General features: G+C 40.6%; 1 protein-coding gene across 4 annotated transcripts in view; it reads right to left on the minus strand.

Moving 5' to 3' along the window:
• LARP4B (La ribonucleoprotein 4B) overlaps window positions 1-20,626 on the minus strand; it is an 86,313-nt gene that overhangs the window by 51,411 nt on the left and 14,276 nt on the right. For all 4 annotated transcript variants that reach the window (XM_078075077.1, XM_036097394.2, XM_078075078.1 and 1 more), the window contains exons 2-3: window positions 9,382-9,516; window positions 8,726-8,785 (exon numbers count right to left, since the gene is read on the minus strand). In XM_078075077.1, coding sequence (XP_077931203.1) covers window positions 8,726-8,785; window positions 9,382-9,462 — 141 coding nt within the window. In that variant the 5' untranslated portion in view covers window positions 9,463-9,516. The remainder of the gene's footprint in view (window positions 1-8,725; window positions 8,786-9,381; window positions 9,517-20,626) is intronic.

Consider the following 20,626-nt stretch of genomic DNA (forward strand, 5'->3'; position numbering starts at 1 on the left):
AAGACATAGTCGTTAGTTCAAAACCAGGTTTAGTATTTTCCTTAAAAACTTCCTTCATTTCATTTGGACCGGGCATGCCCCGTGGGGACAGCTCTTCCTGTGGGGCGGCTGACTGTCCTGGGCCTTGTGCAGCCTTCCCCGGCAGCCAGGCCCCTCTGCAAACTCCCTCAGAGATGACAGCTGACCGATTGTCTGCCACAGCAGCTGCCCCGCACACGGGGGCACACAGCTCCTCGGCCACGTCCAGGCAGTCAGGATCTACAACACAAATACTGTAAAACTCGCTCTCTCTCCAAGCCCTTTGTGCTTTGTGCTCAGCATTCATCTCCCTACCAGACCTACCTGAAGAGTTATTACCACTACTGATTTGAACACCTACAGCCACTTCTTTCTCTGTGACGGACTTTATACAAGTGGCTGGGAAATGGCCAAGATGGCTCTGTACAAGGGCTCCTCCCCGCACGCCCTGGCCAGAAGGCACCAGGACGCATGAAAGAGACTCGTCACCTCTGGAACAAACATCTTCAGAGAAACCCCGTTTAATGACAGGGCTCACACAACGAGTGACTGAGACACTGTCACAACCCTGCTCAAGAGCAACCATTTCTGAATTCTTATCACTCTCATCTGAACTTTCATACCTAGTTAGGAACTGAGACACTGGAGAGGAAACAGAGTCTGATGACTGCCTCAGCCCCAGACCCTGCGGGTGCCCTGGCCTCACAAAAGCCCTCGTCCACAGATTAGTTCCGGCAGCTGCCCTGCTGCCTCCATGTCCAACACTGTGAAGCTCCTCACCTTCAAGGGTATCAAATAATGAAGACAAAGCTTTACTTATCTTGTTCTCTGACTCCGCCTCCTCCACAGATTCCGGCAACAGGCCAGCTTTTTCATTGTCACTGTCACTACTTAATTCTTTACTGAAGCAACAACCCATGTTCGAAAGTTCAAAAAGCTCACAGAACCATGCCTGGTGTTTTCTGAGCCTCCATAAGTGCATCTCACGCTAACTTGCTATGATTTCTGACGAGAAGCCGACACCCAGATACCAAAAATAACCCCTTGCACAGCAGTCACATGTCCCTGCCACTCAAATCCAAAATCCAAACTACAACAGGCCCTGCCGAACAGCCATCCTCCTCCACGCACTAAAACCAAAAGCACGTGGAATCCAAAGATTCAGAAGAACAATACATAATTTTCATAGTATTTTCCCTATTCTCATGAACTCAATTAAAAAAAGAAGTCCCCACAATTGTTATCCCAGCCAGAACAAGACATTTCAGACTCCTGTGTTTTCCACACTGTTTCAGCATTCTCTGAATTACATATCATGGGATGCGGGCAACCCAAGAGGTTAGCATGTATATTCCCCAAGGAGAAACAACAATAAAGATGTGTTCTTGAGAACATATAGGCAGTTACAGCTGCAGCTCATTTTCTGCTTTGAGAACGAAGTCCGCAGGGGTATGGAGGAATAACTACGAGGCACGACGTTGGAATGGTGTCCATGAGGGATGCACATTGGAGTGTTTATGGTGAATGGCACATCGTCTGGGATTTGCTTTAAAACACCCCAGCGAGTCAAGAAGTAAATACATACATATCATTTTTTTTTTAAAGTGTGTGTGTAGAGGGAAGGAAGAGAGAAAATAAAAGTAGCAAAATGAGAGGGGTAACTCTTCAAGGTCACAACGGGCACATAGGGTTTACTTTATTATTCTAATTTGCACAGATATCTACAAATTCTCACTAAAACAAAGGAAAGAGCAAGAGAGATAAAAAGAAAATCTAACACTCACCAGGCCAATAGCAGTAAGTCCCTCGAAAGTTCCCAAAACCCCTCCTGGTCCAGGTTATCTGTTCAGGTATGAGGCTCAGTTCTACATGCATAAGCTTTGGCAAATCATCTAATCTCTGTATCAGTATTCTCATTTGTATAATGGGGCCAACAACAGCTATTTTAAAGAGTTGTCATGAAGACATTAAGTAAAATATTCAGATCAGAACCTTAATACCCATCCGAAGTCCTCACACTCTGGCCCCAGCCCACCTCTAGCATCACCTCTTACTCTATAATGCCACCCTCCTTACCTTCTCTATTTCATTCAAAGAACCCAACCAAACAACCCCAGCATGCTCATCTGTCATGTCTCCTAGCCATGCTTTCCCAATCTCACCATCCTTTGTAAGGCCATCCCTCCCAACTGTGTAAGATGACCATCTCCCATCCCCACTGGTCACTCTTTATGCCTCTAGGAAAGCATGCTAACAGCAAGTCTTAGTGCCTGTACCATCAACTACCTCAAACCGGAGTCTGTAGTGGCCTTAGAATCTGCAGGTGCTCTAAAAGGATTAAAAGATGCAAACACAGGGACATGTGGGTGGGCTCAGTCGGTTAAGCATCCAACTTTTGATTTCAGCTCATAATCTCAAGGTCATGGGATCAAGCCCTGTGTCAGGCTCCACGTTCAGTGTGGTCTCTGCTTGTCCCTCTCCCTCTGTTCCTCCCCGCACTTGTGCATACTCTCTCACTTTCAAATAAATAAATAAATTTAATTTAAAAAGATGCAAACACAAAATCTTAAAGATAAGCCCATGTTTGCACCTAAGTTTAGGAGCACAGCAGCACCGTGCGACAATACTTACGAGACCAGTGCTCTAACCCCTGAGCTACGGAGCCTCGTGCGACAATACTTAAAGTGACCTGCTCTACTGAGAAAAGAGTTGGATTTATAATGTCCCAAATTCACTCATGCGTGGTGAGGGCCAAGCGACACCAGGTATGCGGTAGAAACAAACCGGCAGGGGCGCCTGGGTGGCTTAGTCATTAGGCGTCTGCCTTCGGCTCAGGTCATGATCCCAGGGTCCTAGGATCCAGCCCCGAATCGGGCTCCCTGCTCAGCAGGAAGCGTGCTTCTCCCTCTCCCACTCCCCCTGCTTGTGTTCCCTCTCTCACTGTGTCTCTCTCTCTGTCAAATAAATAAATAAAGTCTTAAAAACAAACAAACAAACAAACTGGCAAAAGTCATGGGCAAGTTGTTCACATGGCGTTGAGGAGCTCAGGCTGTGGTAAACTCAAAGAAACCGTGGGTAACTAGTACCACAAGTACCTGGCGATGTAGCTTTAGTTCCAGCAAAACATCACCTGCCAGACTAAATGAATGTCATTAATTTGCATTTTACTGGTTTAGGCAATGAAGTTTTACATTTGTGTAAAAATTACATGCATGAAGAGTTTATCAGTAGTTCTCTATTATTAGAAAAACAATTTAATAACAACTTAGAAAAAGTTCTCATTTAAAAGGTTACAAAAGGTCGAGCAAAATCATGAACTAATAAGCAGTTCTAAGCTTTCATTCCCCTCAGAAATATCAAGAAAACAATCAAAAGGGATGCCTGGGTGGCTCAGTCGGTTAAGCGTCTGCCTTCAGCTCAGGTCATGATCCCAGGGTCCTGAATTGAGTCCGGCTCCCTGCTCAGCAGGGAGTCTGCTTCTCTCTCTCTCCCTCCACCTCTCCCCCTGCTCATCCTTGCACTCTCACTCGTGCTCTCTCTCTCTCACATAAATAAGATCTTTAAAACTAAAAAAAAAATTAAAAGTTTAAAATAAAAAAAGAACCATCTGAAGCCCACAAAAGCTAGGGTGAAACTCTTTGGGAAATCAGGGCAATCAAAAGCAGCCATGTATATGGGAAATTCCGAAAGCCACATCCAGGCAAGACAGATGCTCAAAACAGTCCTGAGAAGGCCTTAGGCTTTCACGCTGGGGTGATCCCCTAGTCTCTAAGCAAGCTGAGCTAATCAGGGAGGGACTGTCTCAGAACAGAGCCAGTCTATGAAGACTGGGAAGGGTAGCTGTATTCTCTCTCCTGTTTTCTTCGGGGAGGAGGGGGTCTGGACTGTCTGTTTCAGTTCATGGCATTAACAGAAATCTCTGTCAAAATATTAGCTGAACACAAGCTAAAGGAACAGAGGCCTTCAATGAACACATACATACGACGAGGAACAGTCTTCACAAAAATAACTTGGCAAAGTCTCAAAACAGTAAGACATTATACACATTATAAATAAAATCAAATGCCCAGTTCTCAGCAACAACAACAACAACAAAAATCACAAGGCATACAAAGAAACAGGAAAACATGACTCATTCAAAGGAACAAAATTCACTATCCCTGAGAAAGCGCAGACATGGGACTTACTCCACAAGGACTTTAAAACAACATTTTTAAATATGCTCAAAGAGCAAAGGAAAAACATGGACAAGGAACTAACGTTAATCAGTAAAACGATATATGAACAAATTGAGAATACCAACAAAGAGATAGATATTTTTAAAAAGAACCAAAAAGAAATATTCTGGAGCTGAACAACAGTACAGTTACTGAATTGAAAAATTCACTAGAGGAGTTCAACAGCAGACTTGGATAGGCAGAAGAATCAGCAAATTTGAACAGGGGACAAATGAAATTATCTAGAGGAGTAAAAAAAATAAACAGAAAAGTGAGTGGAGCCTAAAGTGAGTGGACACCATCTATGTCCCATATGGACCAACACACTCAACGTGGGAGTCCCAGCAGGGGAAGGGCAAGAGAGAATATTTGAAGAAATAGTGGCCAAAAACTTCCCAATCATGCTGAATACATAAATTTACAAATCCACAATCTCAATAAACTTCACGTAGGATAAACACAAAGAGACCCATACCAAGACACATTACAATCAAACTGCTAAAAAACCATCTTGAAAGCAGCAAGAAAAAAGCTACTTGTCAGGTACAAGAGCTCTTCAATAAGAATATCAGCCAGTTTATCATTAGAAACATTACAGGCTAAGAAGGCAGGGGCTGATATATTTAAAGCACTGAAAGAAAAAAACCGTCCAATGAGAATTCCTTATCCAGCAAAACTGTCCTTCAAAACTGAAGAAGAAATTAAAACATTCCCAAATAAACAAAAGTTGAAATAGTTTGTTAACACCAGGTCTGCCCTGAAAGAAAGGCTAAAGGAGTCCTTCAGGCTGAAACGAAAAAACATGACACAGTAATTCGAAGCTGTATGAAGACATAAAGCTCTCTGATAAAGGTGAATTCATGGACAATTACAAAAACTATTATTGCTGTTTTGATTTACTGCTCCACTTTTTATTTTCTACAAATTTAAAAGGCAAATGCTTAAAAATAATTATAAATCTATGTTATTGGGCATATAGTAATAAAGATGTAAATTTGTGACTCCAGTAACACAAAGGAGGGGGAGAATTTTACAGGGAGTACAGTTTTTGTGTGCTATTAAGGTTAAGTAGGATCAATTTAAATTAGGCAGTTACAACTTCTGGATGTTATATGTAATTCCTATGGTAACCAGACATACGATTAGATAAAGATAAGTTTTTAGAATAAACAACTATCAATTATGCCATGCTGACAATGAAATTTTTCAATTTAGGTAAAGTATGCCTTGCAAAGAAGTATCAATGAAGTACATTACACGGTTTCCTGCCCTTATAGGTCTTAAAACTCCTGAGAGAAAACTAAGACATTTGAAACATAAATAATATAGAACATAATTTCTTAAATAAATTTTAATCAAATATCTAAGAAGTAATACAGGTGATTAGAAAAGGATGAATCAATGAAAAGAAAAGTTATAGCCAAGAATGCCCTTGCAGGACATAAAATCTGTCCAAGATAAGCAAAAAATTATAGAGGAAAAAAAAGGATTATAGTTGATTTTATTCCAAGTAATAACTCAATTACTTTTCAATTATATACCCCTAATCCATATGTACAATAGTTTTAATGGTCTTTTCCATATAATAAATTTATATAATAATAAGTAATAAAACATCTATTTGTTTACTTCAAACTTCAAACATCTCAGGCTCCAACCCCTCCACTAAGGTCCAACTGGCCCCACCTGCCCACTTCACTGCCTGCCTGAATTTCTACCAGGTAGATTTCCCCTCCACAAATCTTTACCTCTCCAATTTTTTTCCATCTCATAATAAATGAAACCACTATCCATCAAGTTGTTCAACTATCCCTGATTTATCTTTCCCTCACCCCAACCTCTATATTCAATCCACAACTTGGTGTGGTTAAACCCACCTCCAAAATAATTTGAAATCCATTCATTCCTACTCTGATTCACCATCATCACTTCTAACCTTCATTCCTTAATAGTATTCTATTTGCTTTCTTTGCTCACTACAATCTATTATGTATAAAAACATACTGAGGCCAAAATAATCTTCCTAAAATGTAAGTCATGCTATTCCCCACCTAAAATCCTCCAGCTTTATCCCAAATGAATTTCATCCACTCAGAGACAATTCAAATAGGTTTTTGTTTGGGGTATTATTTTCTACTTGTTTCTTTTTTTAAATGAAATAACAGATACCAAAGAGGAGGTATCTCATCTTGAGTTTGGACTCGGAAGCCAGGTTGCCTGGGTCCAAATCATGGTTCTGCCACTCTGTAGTTAAGTAACCTTGGGGAAATTACTTAAGCCTCTCTGGGTCTTAGCCTCCTCTAGCTAAAGATCAATTTTTTGATGCTCACTGATTTGCTAGGGTTGTAAAGAGTTACTAGTCAGTAGGGTTTTTTGGGGGGGGGGGTAGGGGCGGAGGGAGCTGTATAATAAATATGATTAATATTACCACTGGATAAATGCAAGGCTGCTCCTGAATTATTCAGACATTTATTTGGGCATCACTATGGTAATTCTACTCACACCATATCCAGCTCAGGGGGAAAGACTGAACCTTCGAGAGACTACTTCCTGAATCAGCCTGCTAGACAGGCTCACTCAGCCATCGAAACACGTGCAGCCACTAAACCAACGACCACACCCTTAAGCTCAGGCACACCATGAATGATGCCAGCTAGAAAGATATTCAGAGCAATGCCATTTATAGTAGCAGGAAAGAAATAACAATATAAATGCCCCCAAACCAAATGACTAAAGAACGACAGCACTACAACATAAAGAAAATACCACAATGGCAAGGACAAGGAGATAGATGAAATCATGCTGCATGGGAAAAGATGAGGTGAAATATATGTATGTTGATTACAACTACATAAAAACGTGTGTATTCTTTCATTTTCTGTAAAGATGCTCAAGTTTGTTGTAAATAAAGCTTTGTTAAAGGACACACACACACTATAAGCCCAGATGTCTCTCAGGGCACCTTCCAGCTTTAGTATGTAATGATCTTATGAAAACCTAAGTGTGCAACACCCTGTTAACACTGGCAAATAGTAGAGCCACATTTTACAAAACCTCACCTCAGAGATGGGATGTGCCTGAGGGACACCAGGGGTCCTAAAGATCAAGGCCGAACCAAAAACTTGCCACACAGGGTCTATTATAGGACGTTAACTCTTAAAAGTGACAAAGCATGTGTAGGCAGTACTAGTTGCAAATTATTTCTGTATAGAAGTCCTGAATTCTGGCTCGAGTGTTTCAATTCTTTTCTAGATAGGTCTTACCTCAATACTTAGAAATAAAGTAATACAGGCCAAAAAACCAAAAAAAACCCAAAAAAAACAAAGAATCCAAAATCTAGTTTCTATCCCTGCAATAAGTTTTTTTTTTTTTTGAAGATTTTATTTATTTATTTGACAGAGAAAGAGATAGTAAGAGCAGGAACACAAGCAGGGGGAGTGGGAGAGGGAGAAGCAGGCTTCTCGCCAAGCAGGGAGCCCGACGTGGGGCTCGATCCCAGGACCTGGGATCATGACCTGAGCCGAAGGCAGACACTTAACTACTGAGCCACCCAGGCGCCCCTCCCTGCAATAAGTTTTAAAAAGATGTCTGAATATTATGTTGGACTGTAAATCAACCACGGGGAGGAAGAAGATAGGCCCTAAAAAAAAATTTTTTTTTTAATGATTTCTGTATAATTTCCCTCTTAGATTACTAAAGGTCTTATATTTGGATCTTAAATTACTTAAAATATTATAAAATTCATTTAAAAAATCAATGTAAAATACAATATACAAAAAAACCGTCCATATATAATAACAACAATGAAATAACAATAGTTTGGAGGGAATCTTTCATTTTTAAAAATTCTACCTTATTAAAAGAGGAGCAGCAATCCAATCCCTCCTTCAATTTCTATATGAACTACTTGCAATTTAGGGGAAATTTACCATAAATTTTGTTAAGATTACTTTAGGAGTTTTTCTTTTATTTTTTAAATTGTGCCAGGTTTGTAAGATCACTTAGAAGACTGCCAAGCTAAGTGTGGAGTGGCTCCAAATGCACCTGACATATGCATATGCACATAAGCCAAAGACAGAGTTAAAAACCAATGCATCTCCATTTCCTTTTTCTTTCATTAACCACAGCCAAAATGTGAAACCAATTTTCTTAGTAAAAAGTTTACTATGACTTGTGTACTTTAAAGCACAGGCTTTCAAAATGTAGAGCTAATCATATACAGTCAACAGATTACCAGTGGACCATTAAGAACACTGTGATGAGTATTTGACACTGAATGAACACATGGCACACCCCGTCTGTAGAACCATACATGCAGCACACAGAGGTCAGAGGACACACAGTACTGAACACTTACACCCCACGTGGGGCTCTCCCCCCTCCATCACCCCCCTTAGTTGGAAACATCAACATTTTCTAATTTTGTTACAATAAATATTTGTTGTAAGGCAGTGTGAGCCTCAGCTGTGACGGATCTGCAAGTGAATTACCTGACTCAAAGCTGGGATGGAGCTTGTCTGAGAAGTGGTTTGAGATATGGGACCATTCATCTGTAAAATTGAAAACATCAAACACACCATCATTACAATGTAAAGTAGCATTTTCAAACCACAGTAATTTACCAAAAACAAAACCCACTGAGAAAAACACATTTTTACATGACAAACAATATTCAGAACAATGTAGGAGCCTTGAAACCTAAAATATTATAAAATTCTGACCACCATAAGCAAAATTCCTTGTAGTTTCAATGGGGAAAATTAATAAAAATCTGCTTTGCTTGATAGGGTAAAAATCTTAAAAGCAGTCAAAAAATTTTACAATCCTAGTTAATTCTTTAAATACATACCAGTACAACAAGGTGTAATGTTATTACAGTATTTATAAATCGCCGCATTTTTCTTGGTGATCTAAACTCCAAAAGCTTTTAAGTGTCTAGAGATATGTTTTTTCTCTCCCCTACTACTGACAGCTTCCTCTTACTAGTAAGCTACCCATAAACTTACTCAGAATGTAACACCTATATTTAGGTTGTAAGATACGCCAGAGTTACTACTTTGATTTACTTAATAAATCCAACACAGCATCTGTGATCAGAAGAAGAGAGTGAGGCACCAGGCCAATTCTGGCCTCGACCCACACTCACCAGATGAGCGCTGTCTTTCCCTTCCTGGACTCGCTGGCCCTGCGGTTCAGCCACGACCTTAGTGTCCTGATCAGAAGTCATGAGCTGTTTACTTTGTGGCTGCACTGGGAGAAGCTGAATGGCAACCGTAGAATGCTGTAAAACAACAAAAGACAATACATCAGTAACCTGAAGTACAAAATACAATGGATTCTTAAAATTAAGTTACTAGGAAGTCTTAAAATTCTCAGGTTTTCCAGGACATGTGTTTATCCCTCTGGAGTCTAAATAGCTTATTTATTTATTTACTTATTTATTTTTAATTTGGGCTCCACTCCCAGCATGGAGCCCAACACAGGGCTTGAACTCATGAACCTGAGATCAAGAGCCCAGGAGACATCAAGAGCCAGCTGCCCAACTGACTGAGCCACCCAGGCGGCCCTGCAGTCTAAGTAGTTTAAAGAAATCTACCCATAGGGGCGCCTGGGTGGCTCAGTTGGTTAAGCGTCTGCCTTCGGCTCAGGTCATGATATCAGGGTACTGGGATCGAGCCCCACGTCGGTGGTCCCTGCTCAGCGGGGAGCCTGCTTCTCCCTCTCCCCACTGCTCGTTCTCTCTGTCTTAATAAAAATCTTAAAAAAAAAAAAAAGGAATTTGCCCATAATTTACACCTTTGTACTAACCCAAGAATATACTAAGACTAGAAATCATGTGCTAACACATACAGACCCACTCATGCCCAGAAAACAGAAGATTATAAAATTAATAGAACTCCAATCTGTGATTTGATGAATCTCAAATTTATATATATCGTTTTGACTGGACCCATTAATTTCATTTTGTTCCAAGACAATAGTTTTAAAGAGAAATAAACAGTAATTAGTTAAAAAGGAATCCCTTCAAAATCCTGACCCACACAAACCGAAAACCACCTCAAGACAGCAGGACCAGTGCTGCAAAGCAGGCTTTCCAAAGCATTGGCTCAGCTCGACAGTTAAGAGACTGAACTTCAAACAAGAGATCTCATTTGATTTTCCCAAAAAGCGTAAATAATAACTCTTGTTCATGAGAGACAACAATATTCATGATTTCGTATGATCAGCATGAGAACGAGGGTTCCCAGACATCCGGGGCTGACCTCTGGTGTTTCCCTCTTTCTGCAGCAAGCTGAGCTGCCTCACAGCACCACTAGGACTGGCTTTAATCCAGGTACCTCTCAGGCTCTTCTGAAAACACAGCATCCACATGCCAGATACAGAGATTTAAAAGCTAGCTATTTCTGTCTCACAAGGTAACCATGCAGGTTTTTAGTTTCTACGATGTGCTCCCTACTCTCAGTAACCTGCTTAGGATAAAATCCCAAAACCCTGTTAATGAAATAATCTGATGATCAAAGGTAATCTCATCCAACAGTCAACTCTATCATCAGCCACAAAAGCACAAAATCACTTCCGTGCTGTTTGACAGGTTTGGCAATATAAACTGCTAGAAGAAACCCTTGAAAACAAAATCAGTTTCACAGAGGTCAATGTCTTCCAAAACACAGGATGAGTATCAGGTGTTAAAACTGTACAAGTTTGCAATATGTGAAACTATCACAGAAACAGACATCGAGGGGCACCTGAGTGGCTCAGTTGCTAAAATGTCTGCCTTCAGCTCAGGTCATGATCCCGGGTTCCCTGCTTCTCCCTCCCCCTTCACTCCCCCCCACCACTTGGTTCTCTCTCTCAAATAAATAAATAAAACAAAGAAAGGAAGGGAGGGAGGGAGTGGGGGAGAGAGAGAGACAGAGAAACAAACAAATGGATATCGACTCTCCCCAAACACCAAATCCAGAAAATGAAGTCATGGGATGCTAACTAGACCGACAAGTCACAGAAGGTGTTATAGACACTTTTACCACTATGAACTTCTAGATTTGTAAGATTCTCAAAGAAAAACAATGTTTGGTTAAAAACAAGGTAAGACAGCCAAAAGGGGGAAAAATTCAACTGTAAGAATCCTTTATTACAACTACTACCTATATTTTTTTCAGTCAGTGATTCTGTGCCTCCTGATAGAACCAGCAGCAAGGCCAGGAAGTGGTCTTGCAAAACAAACAAACAAACAAACAATATCCACACACCCAGGATGTGGTCTTATTACAAACTTAGAGCAAACAGGAGCACTGCGGATCACAGGGGTGCGGAATATCTGGACAAGCAGCCTGGCTTCCTCGACACCACAGGACACAAGATGCACATACTGGCCAAACCATGGCTTTACTTGGTTTGTATGGCTTTATTTGATTCAAACAAACAACAATCAGGGAAGCAGTACCGATGGGATTATTGATGGTATCAAAGAATTACTGTATTTTCTAAGATGTGAGAATGATGCTGTGGTTATATTTAATTATTAAAAAAAGAGGCCTTATAGAATTGCATATTGAAATAATTTACAGGGGCAATAAGACGACGTCTGGAATTTTCCTCAAAATAGTATATGGGGTAGAGACGTAGGAGTTTGTATTTGTTCCCCTTGGAAGAGGGGTATTTATGGGGGTTCAGGATTCGATCCAGTCTACTCATGCATGCTTGAAACGTTCCATGACAAAAGGTTAAAAAAGGCAGCATGGCAGTGTCCTAGTACAACAGACACAGCAGGCCTGGTCTGTCCCAGGCCACCTATGCACAAACAAGTAATCCTGACGTCACACCACACGACCTCTTAATGACTGACCTAACATGCACTGTTTTTCAAAAGTCCTACACCTGGAAAGAGGGCTTACTGATCTCCACCTTGTTTAAGCAGCACAAAAAGTACAGAGCATTAAAATCAGACTTTATCAAATGTCTGAATCTAAAATAAGGACAGAGTACGATGATGCAACACTGACAACAGTTCAATAAATAACAAAACCACCTTTTCATTACTCATTCGAGAGACCAAAACCACCCTGAGACTTACACCATTTAAACTACTGCTTCCAGGAACGGCCAAAGAGCAGGTCTCTAGGTTTTAAAGAGAAATATGCAAGGGGTGGGGGGAGGGATGAGAGGAATTTATCACCAAAACAAAGCATTTGCCAGCGTAAGACCTCGGGAGTTTGAAAACCTGATAGTGTTCAGAGGCAGCCTTCACAAAGCCTTCCTGAGCTGAACAAAAGGGCTTATTTCCCTGATTTGATTTCATCTCTCAATGTGAAAAGGCAAAGAGATGAAGTCAAAGGGCCCTCCCTCTTTTCCTGTGGTCTCTATGCTAGCCGGACAAAGCTACACCTAAAAGTTTAATCAATCTTATTAAACACTTGGGAGAGCATGGTTCTCTCAGAGCTGTTCCTACAGAATCCTTTCCCCATATACCAGAAATGTCTGTTTCATAATGAAACATTCATTAAGGTCTCGGGGGTCCCATCTACGACCTCCCATGGCATTCAGCGGTCACTTCTTCAAGCTGTGACAAGTCCTCAGTCTTTGCTCCTCTTTTCTGGGCACTTCCAAGAGTGCTGGTTACTGCTTCTGTCACACAAACCCGGGCCACCTCGCCATGAAAGCGAGGGCGTCAGTGAGCTCGCCTGCGGTGGCAGCACAGAAGCAACAGAAAAGGAAGGGAAGGGCTCTCGCGGCCACAGATAAGCAACGCGCAGAGCTTATAAAGAACCAACGGGTAACAAACTCGTTAGGATCCACACACCACACTGGTCACCTCTGGGGGTTCTCAGGACACCAACTCACTTTTCCAAAGATTTCTAAAGGCAAACAGTCATTAGTGTGCCTTTCCTGGATGACTACTGCTGCATAACCAAGTAGCTGGTCAGGGCAAGCTGCTCTCTATACAGGAGCCACAATTAATAAACAGTGAAAGACCAAATTAGAAAATCAAACTATCTGCAACATCTAATGAAATAACAAAGCAATAACCACTGATGTCTGCTAAAGCCTGGTGGAGAGCTGATGGAGAACTTCATAATGGTTGGATCAGATGGACACTAAAGCGACTTTTCAATCCCCATCAAAAAAGTGGAACTAGGTGTTATATTCTTCTTGATGTGAGGAAAGAGCACTGTTTATCAAGTATTCTTGCCAAAAAAAGAACCTGTAGTTAATCAAACCTCTAGATTGGGCTCCCAATTTAAAGGAAATTCTGGGGCAATACATGTTAAATCACACCAACACAAAGCCATTAGCTAAACCCAAAATGTGGGGCATTCTAGATAGACAGATGACCTCATTTCTGCAGCAAACTGAAGACATGGGAAAATGGGAGATTTTTATTGCCACAAAATACAAAAGTTTTAACCAAAATAACCTTATGTGAGAACTGTATCTGGATTGAAATAAATTAACTTTAGAATGACATTTTTGACAGGAAAAACTGACTGTTGCCTAGGTAATAAAGGATATTATAGAATGATTATTAATTCCATTGGGCGCAATCCAGGTGCTGCGTCTGTTTAAAGGTCTTATCTGGGAGACATATAAACTAAAAGACAGATGACATTACATACCCAGAATTTGCTTTAAAATATGCTAACAATTTTTTTTTTTTTTGGTAAGTTTAAGAGAAGAAACAAAAACACAAGAATGCAGCAAGTGGCTGGCAGCTGAAGCCAGATGACGGGCACACAGAGGGCTGCTCCACCACCCACCCTCTCTACTTCTGTGGTTAAAAACTCCCACAATAAAAAGTAAAAAGAAAAATCTGACTAGGACTGGTGCAGTTACAGAGAAGAATGGCCAAGGTTATATGAAAAGACTATTTAAACACTCCTCACTTTTCAAACTATGTATTTGTGTAAGGTCAGATTTCCTTCTCATCCTTCAACCAAAATAATGTATCACTAACAGATCAAATGCAGAAACAGAGAATTCACCTGAAAGTCTATTAGACATTGAAGAGATTTATAAAAATATAAAACAATGCCATTCTCCTCATTAAATTATTTTTTGTTTTGGAAAAGATTGTTACCTTTTCATAACCCATGTTATTTATATGCCATGTAATGGCTTTGTTATTATTGCCAAAGAAAAATTTCTTTTTAAATTTGAGTCTTAATTTTTAATACAAATACACAGATAAGTCCTATAAACTAAAGTTCTTAAAGATCCTCAATAATGTTTCAAAGTGCAAAGAGGCCCCAAGACCACAATGTTTGAGAACCACCAACAGGAGACAAAACTAGTCCTGATGTACAGATGCCTGGTGTTCATGGAGAGGAGACACCCTATGTTCACGGATGGGAAGACATGGTATTCTGACGACAACACTCCCCACGTCTACAGAGTCAATGCAATCCCTATCAAAATCTCCCCTGCCTTTTCTGCAGAAATTGATGAGCTGATTCTAAAATTCCTATGGAAATGCAAGGGACCCAGAATAGCCAAATAATCTTGCAAAGGACAAAGTTGGAAGACTCACACTTCCTAATTTCAAAACTTACTACAAAACCACAGCAATTAAGATAGTGGGTACTGGCATAAGGAGAGACATACAGATCAACAGACAGAATTGAGAGCCCAGAAATAAACCCTCACATTTATGGCCAGTTAATTTTCAAATTGGTACCAAGACCATTTGATGGGGAAAGAAAACTCTTTTCAACAAATGGTGCTAGAAAAACTGGATATCTACATGCAAAAGAATGAAGGTGGACCTCTATATCACTCTATTTATAAAAATTAATTCAAAATGGATCAAACACCTAAATATGGGGCACCTGCCTGGTTCAGTGGGTGGAGCGTGTAACTCTTGATCACAGGGTTGTGAGTTTGAGCCCCACGCTGGGTATAGAGATTACTAAAGAGTAAAATAAACTCAAAAAAACAAAAAACAAAAAACAAAAACCCCCACCTAAATATAAGAGCTAGAACTACAAAGCTCAGAAGAAAACATAGGAGTAAATCGTAAGCCTGGATCAGGCAATATCTTCTTAGACAGGACACCAAAACCACAAGCAACAGAAAAAAAAATAAATTGGTCTTTATCAAAATAAAAAACTTTTGGGCTTTAAAGCACACCACCAACAAAGTGAAAAGATAACCCAAGAGAATGGAAAAAAATATTTGCAAATTACATACTTCATAAAGGATATGTGTATATATACAGAGAAAGAGAAGAGTGTGTTCTTAAAACTCAATTATAAGAGAAAATAAGTAAAAAAACTGGCAAAGAGTCTGAACTGACATTTTCCCAAAAACATACAAATGGCCAATAAGTACATGAAAAGATGCTCAACATCATTAGTCATTAGGGAAATGCAAATCAAAACATGAAATACCACTTCAAACTCATTGGAATGGATATAATCAAACACACAAATAACAAGTGTTGGCAAGGACTAAAGAACTGGGCTCTTAATACAGTGCTGGTGGGAATGTAAGATGGCACAGCCACTCTGGTAAACAGTTGCAGATGTTGAACACAAAGTTATCATATGACCCAGCAATCCCACACCTAGGTACATACCCAAGAGGACAGAAAGCACATATCATCACCAAAACTTGTAAGTGAATATTCACAGCAACATAACAGCCAGAAAGTGGAAATAACTCAAACAGTAAACTACTAGAGGTTAAGGTCCTTATTTTCATACATGTGCTTGGCTTACTTCAGTGGATCTGCGAATAACAATGATAGAATCATAGTTTGAGAATTTGGTAATTTCTAAAACAATCAAAGATATCATTCTCCTGAACATGAATTTTTTTTTCCTGCTTACAAGAGGGTGGTGTGTAAACAGACGATTTGTTTGTGTATCAGAAATCCAAAAAGGGAAAGTATTAGCATTTGGATCTCTGTTATGCAATGATTACTCTAAGTGCTTTACAGGTTACTGAGTCAACTTCAATTCTCTTGGTGAGGTCTCCTGCCCACTTAGCAGACTGGGAAAATGAGTTCCGAGATGACTCAGTCAAGTTCACAGAGGTGCTTAAGTCCAGTGAGCTAATCCATATACACACATAATTTCTGCTCTTCAACTCTCTGTGCCCACAAAGGAATTCGGCAGTGCAGGCAGCTCACCCTATCAATCCACACCAATGCGCATGCCCACCATGACACGACCTCAAAGTACCTGCAGTTTCCTTAGCTGGTCTTCATTCCTTCTTCCCTTCTATGGGGATAATTCATATTGTACCAGTGCACAGATTATGATTTTAGCATTTAAAATAAGTACTTTTTAAAAAAACAACATGGTGCATAAATATAAGCCAAATACTTCATCTTTTTATACAACAGTGACCTGATTCAATGCCAAAAGAAAAATTCGCTGTGTTGAGATATGATTTGTTGCACCTTACTGGGGAATTTTGAAGTGTATAGATCATTTTTTGCTTTATCAGTTGACCTTGAAATGTAAACATTTCATATGAGATGAAATTCTACCATATGGGGGCCAAATAAAAGACCCCTTTTCTCAGTCTAAAAACATTCTTCTGAAGTCAAGAAGTCTCCACTTCTACAGACCACCCTCCATTCTCTATATTCAATACTTCCCTGTCTCTCTTTGCACATTCTCTTCTCCTTGTCTGGAACATTCCTCCCTCCTTGAAGGCATTCAACATTCCTCTCTCACTCCTTCTCCATGTACTCACAGCCTTCTCTGTTCTTCAGGGCACTGACCACATCTGTGCTTCTCCCCTACTATCCTCAGTCTCTTTAAGGAATCCATGTGTTTCATCTCCTTACCTATTAGGATACAACAGAAATATGTATCCCACCGATGATATGTTACAATTTACCCCCAAGAGAGTCCTTTTGTCAGTAACACTCATATACAGGTGGTTTAGCTGCAGTATTGTCTAAACACTCTGCTTCTGTATTTGCATCCACAAAATGAGGGAAAAGTCAAGTTTGCTAAGGTATCTTCTAATTCCACTAGTCTGCAGTTGAGAGCAAGAAGTTCAGGGACAGAGCCTGGGCAAAGGAGCTGGACAGTACAAGATGCTACCACACAGACATGCCTTCTAAGAACTCCCACATTAACAGCTAGGACTGTTTTACAAAAAACAGTAAATGAATATTCAACTAGATAAGTCAACAGTTTTATCCAAATATGGAAAATGGGCGGTTAAGAACTTTAAGAGTCTCATGCTCTACCGACTGAGCTAGCCGGGCAGTTGGTTAAGAACTTTAGAGACTGCCCTAATTAAGTACTATATGGGTTTGAGAATCAATTAGAAATCCCTTTCAGAATCAATTAGAAAAGCCAAAATCTGTTACTTGCAATGTCTAAACATACTTAGTAGAAAGACAGTTTACCTATCAGACCTCTGAACCTGAAACTCATTGGAAAAAACAGAAATGGGCAAAGAAGCTAAATCAAATCATTAAAGCACAATCACAGCATTTGCGGATTTGGAAGGGCATTTGTTAGTAACTTTCTTTTAGGAACTCAATATGCACACCTCTAAATGTAAGTGTAAGAAAATAAAATAACATGATAGGAATTACAGCTCCTCATTCACTCGCTCTATGCTGCAGGTTGCATTATATCATTTATCTCGCGGCTGAGCGGCTGCCTGCATCGCTCTGTAATATTTAAAATGCATATTCCTGTCTTCAGGGAGATTAGTCTGTGTACCTTCCACAGCACCTTACAAAGATCACATATTCAACGGCATCTGCAGGCTTGAAGAGTGAGGACATTTATAGAGCAACAGCTGTTTCCAGGAGAGCAGTTACTCTGGCTCTTTGTTTTCTCAGATTCAGTATCTCCATGACAGCCCATTTCTTTCCAGAGCTTTCTCCCACTAACTGTGGCACTCAAAGACACAGACGAATGAAAGAAAGAATCCAACCTTGGTAGAGTGGTTGTTCAATTACACATTTAAACTGGCACCCGGTAGGGAAATAGTCTTAAACAGATGCTGCCAGTAAGCTTCCAGATTAATTTTTTAAATGTCCTTTTACACGTGTACACCTGTACTTCTACTGAAAGAGATGGCAGTGGGAAAAGGTAACTTATTTTTTACAGTTCCATCTGATTCTGCTCCTAGAGAGGGCATAAAATCAAACACAAGACACACTTATTTCTAAGAAACAGGACTGGAGAAGTACCTACATGAGAAGTAAACCCCAAAAGTTACATTTAAAAATTTTCCCACTAATTGCTTTTTAAAATTTATTTAGAGGGCGCCTGGGTGGCTCAGTTGGTTAAGCGACTGCCTTCGGCTCAGGTCATGATCCTGGAGTCCCGGGATCGAGTCCCGCATCGGGCTCCCTGCTCGGCAGGGAGTCTGCTTCTCCCTCTCCCACTCCCCCCTCTTGTGCTCTCTCTCTCTCTCACTCTCTCTCTCAAATAAAAAAAAAAAAAAATAAAATAAAATAAAATAAAATAAAATTTATTTAGAAATTCCACACACAATCAGAAAGGTCCCTTCCAGGTTTATGAATAAATTGGTTCGTGGCAGGACGCCTGGGTAGGTCAGCCAGTGCAGCGCCGACACTTGATTTCAGCTCAGATCATGATCTCAGGATTGTGAGATGGAACCCTACACTGGGCTCCCCGCTGGGCATGGAGTCTGCTTAAGATTCTTTCTCTCCTTCTCCCTCTGCCCCTCCCCCTACTACCTCAAAAAAAAAAAAATTGGTTCATGACATGTTACCTCACCCTGGAGAGGTCAATTATTTGAAAAGATCATTTTAGCTGGAATTCTTATTAAAATACAATACAAAACAGAGTTTAGGTCATCTCATTAACTCTCTGGTTACAAGCATTTTTGACAAAGTCCAAACTACCAGTCCAATACTTGGTTATAAAGAAGCCTAAATAAAATATTATTTGGAACAAGGGAAACAATACGAAGATAAAAAATCCTATCTCTTACTTTGCATGTGAATGTGATGGTTATTTTGTAAAAGAGGGCACAAAGCTGAGGTGGGCTATCATATCCTTAGAGATAGGGCCTTTCTGCCCTCAAAGTAGCATTTCTTCCTCTGACCATGAGTCATTCCTTTCCAGTAGAAGACCATCTCCTAAAACAGATACACACCTTTTCCCCCAAGGGAAGCAGATGGAAAGGGTAACCACGTTAGGCCTATCTATAGAGGGCGCAAGTTCAGCTAATCCACACACCTGCCTAAACACTACCGGAAGTGCTACACCAAACCTGCGGCCTCCACAGGACAAAATGCAGCCTGTCTACTTCATGTAACCTAAAATGGAAGGAGTAAAATAGAAGAACAATTTTTCACAAAGATGTCCAATTCCATAGATGAAAAGCTAACTGTCCTGAGTCCAGCCTGTTTAGAATGTATTCTGACCTCCATCTGTCTATCCACCATTTTCCCATTAAAAACCACTTCCCATGTTGCAAACCATAAGCCTGGGCTGCCACAGGAGCGGGCCAGGCTGACAGCCCACTGAACCGCTCTGGCCTTATTCAGGCCCCCTCAGTCCCGGGATCAGTCGGCTCGTCAGCTGCACAGGCTCTTTCGGGTCGATGTGCTCCTCTTCTGCCGTCTCTTTACCACACACAACCTCCTGATAGCAGGCCAAGTGTGTCTAGAGTCCAGAGGAGAAAAAAACAGCTTACTGCTGGCATTTCGTCTGCATTATCACCTCACGGACAAAGAGCAGAACTGCCTCATTCAATCTCTTGCAGAATTTATTCCCTGGGGAACTGCATATGTGTAGCTCTCCCTTGTTTTTGTTAACTTCATTTTGAACATGGGATCATTCTCCTGAGATGATCCATACTCTTCCTAAGAATCCTCACTTTCTCTCATTTACATTTGAACACAAAAAATGCTGCCAGCCAAAAGTAGTATCAATGTATACCTGCACCAAAGAAAGGTCAGAATCAACACCACAAAAAAGTCTTTGAAGAGACCTAGAAGTCCTCTTCAGAAAAAAAAAAACTCTGGCTAGGACGTTGCTTCAACCCTTTTCAAAAGAAAAGTCTCCATTCACCTCAGCGTTCTCGCCCATCTTTCATTTCTCTGAGGACTGCCGATCACATTTTATCACCCTTTCCAATCTACTGTCACATAACTACAACTTTTCAACTGAAAGTGGATGACACGGTGGTGGTGAGCAACCTTAGAAGTGAGCATGCTGGCCAAGGTCCGAGCTGGACAGCGGCTCAGAGCGCACTTAACCCTGTGCTGATCTGACTACACATGCTGATTACGCCCAGGAGGGCGCCAAAGAGTCAGAACTAGATGCGATAAAATTGTCTCAAGTCCGGAACTATACAGAAAGTGGTTTACTTTAAAAAAAAATTAAATTTAAGAAAAACCAACACAGCGGGGCGCCTGGGGGGCTCAGTCGTTAAGCACCTGC

This window comes from Halichoerus grypus, chromosome 6 (genome assembly GCF_964656455.1).
Source record: "Halichoerus grypus chromosome 6, mHalGry1.hap1.1, whole genome shotgun sequence".
Classification (NCBI taxonomy): Eukaryota; Metazoa; Chordata; class Mammalia; order Carnivora; family Phocidae; genus Halichoerus; species Halichoerus grypus.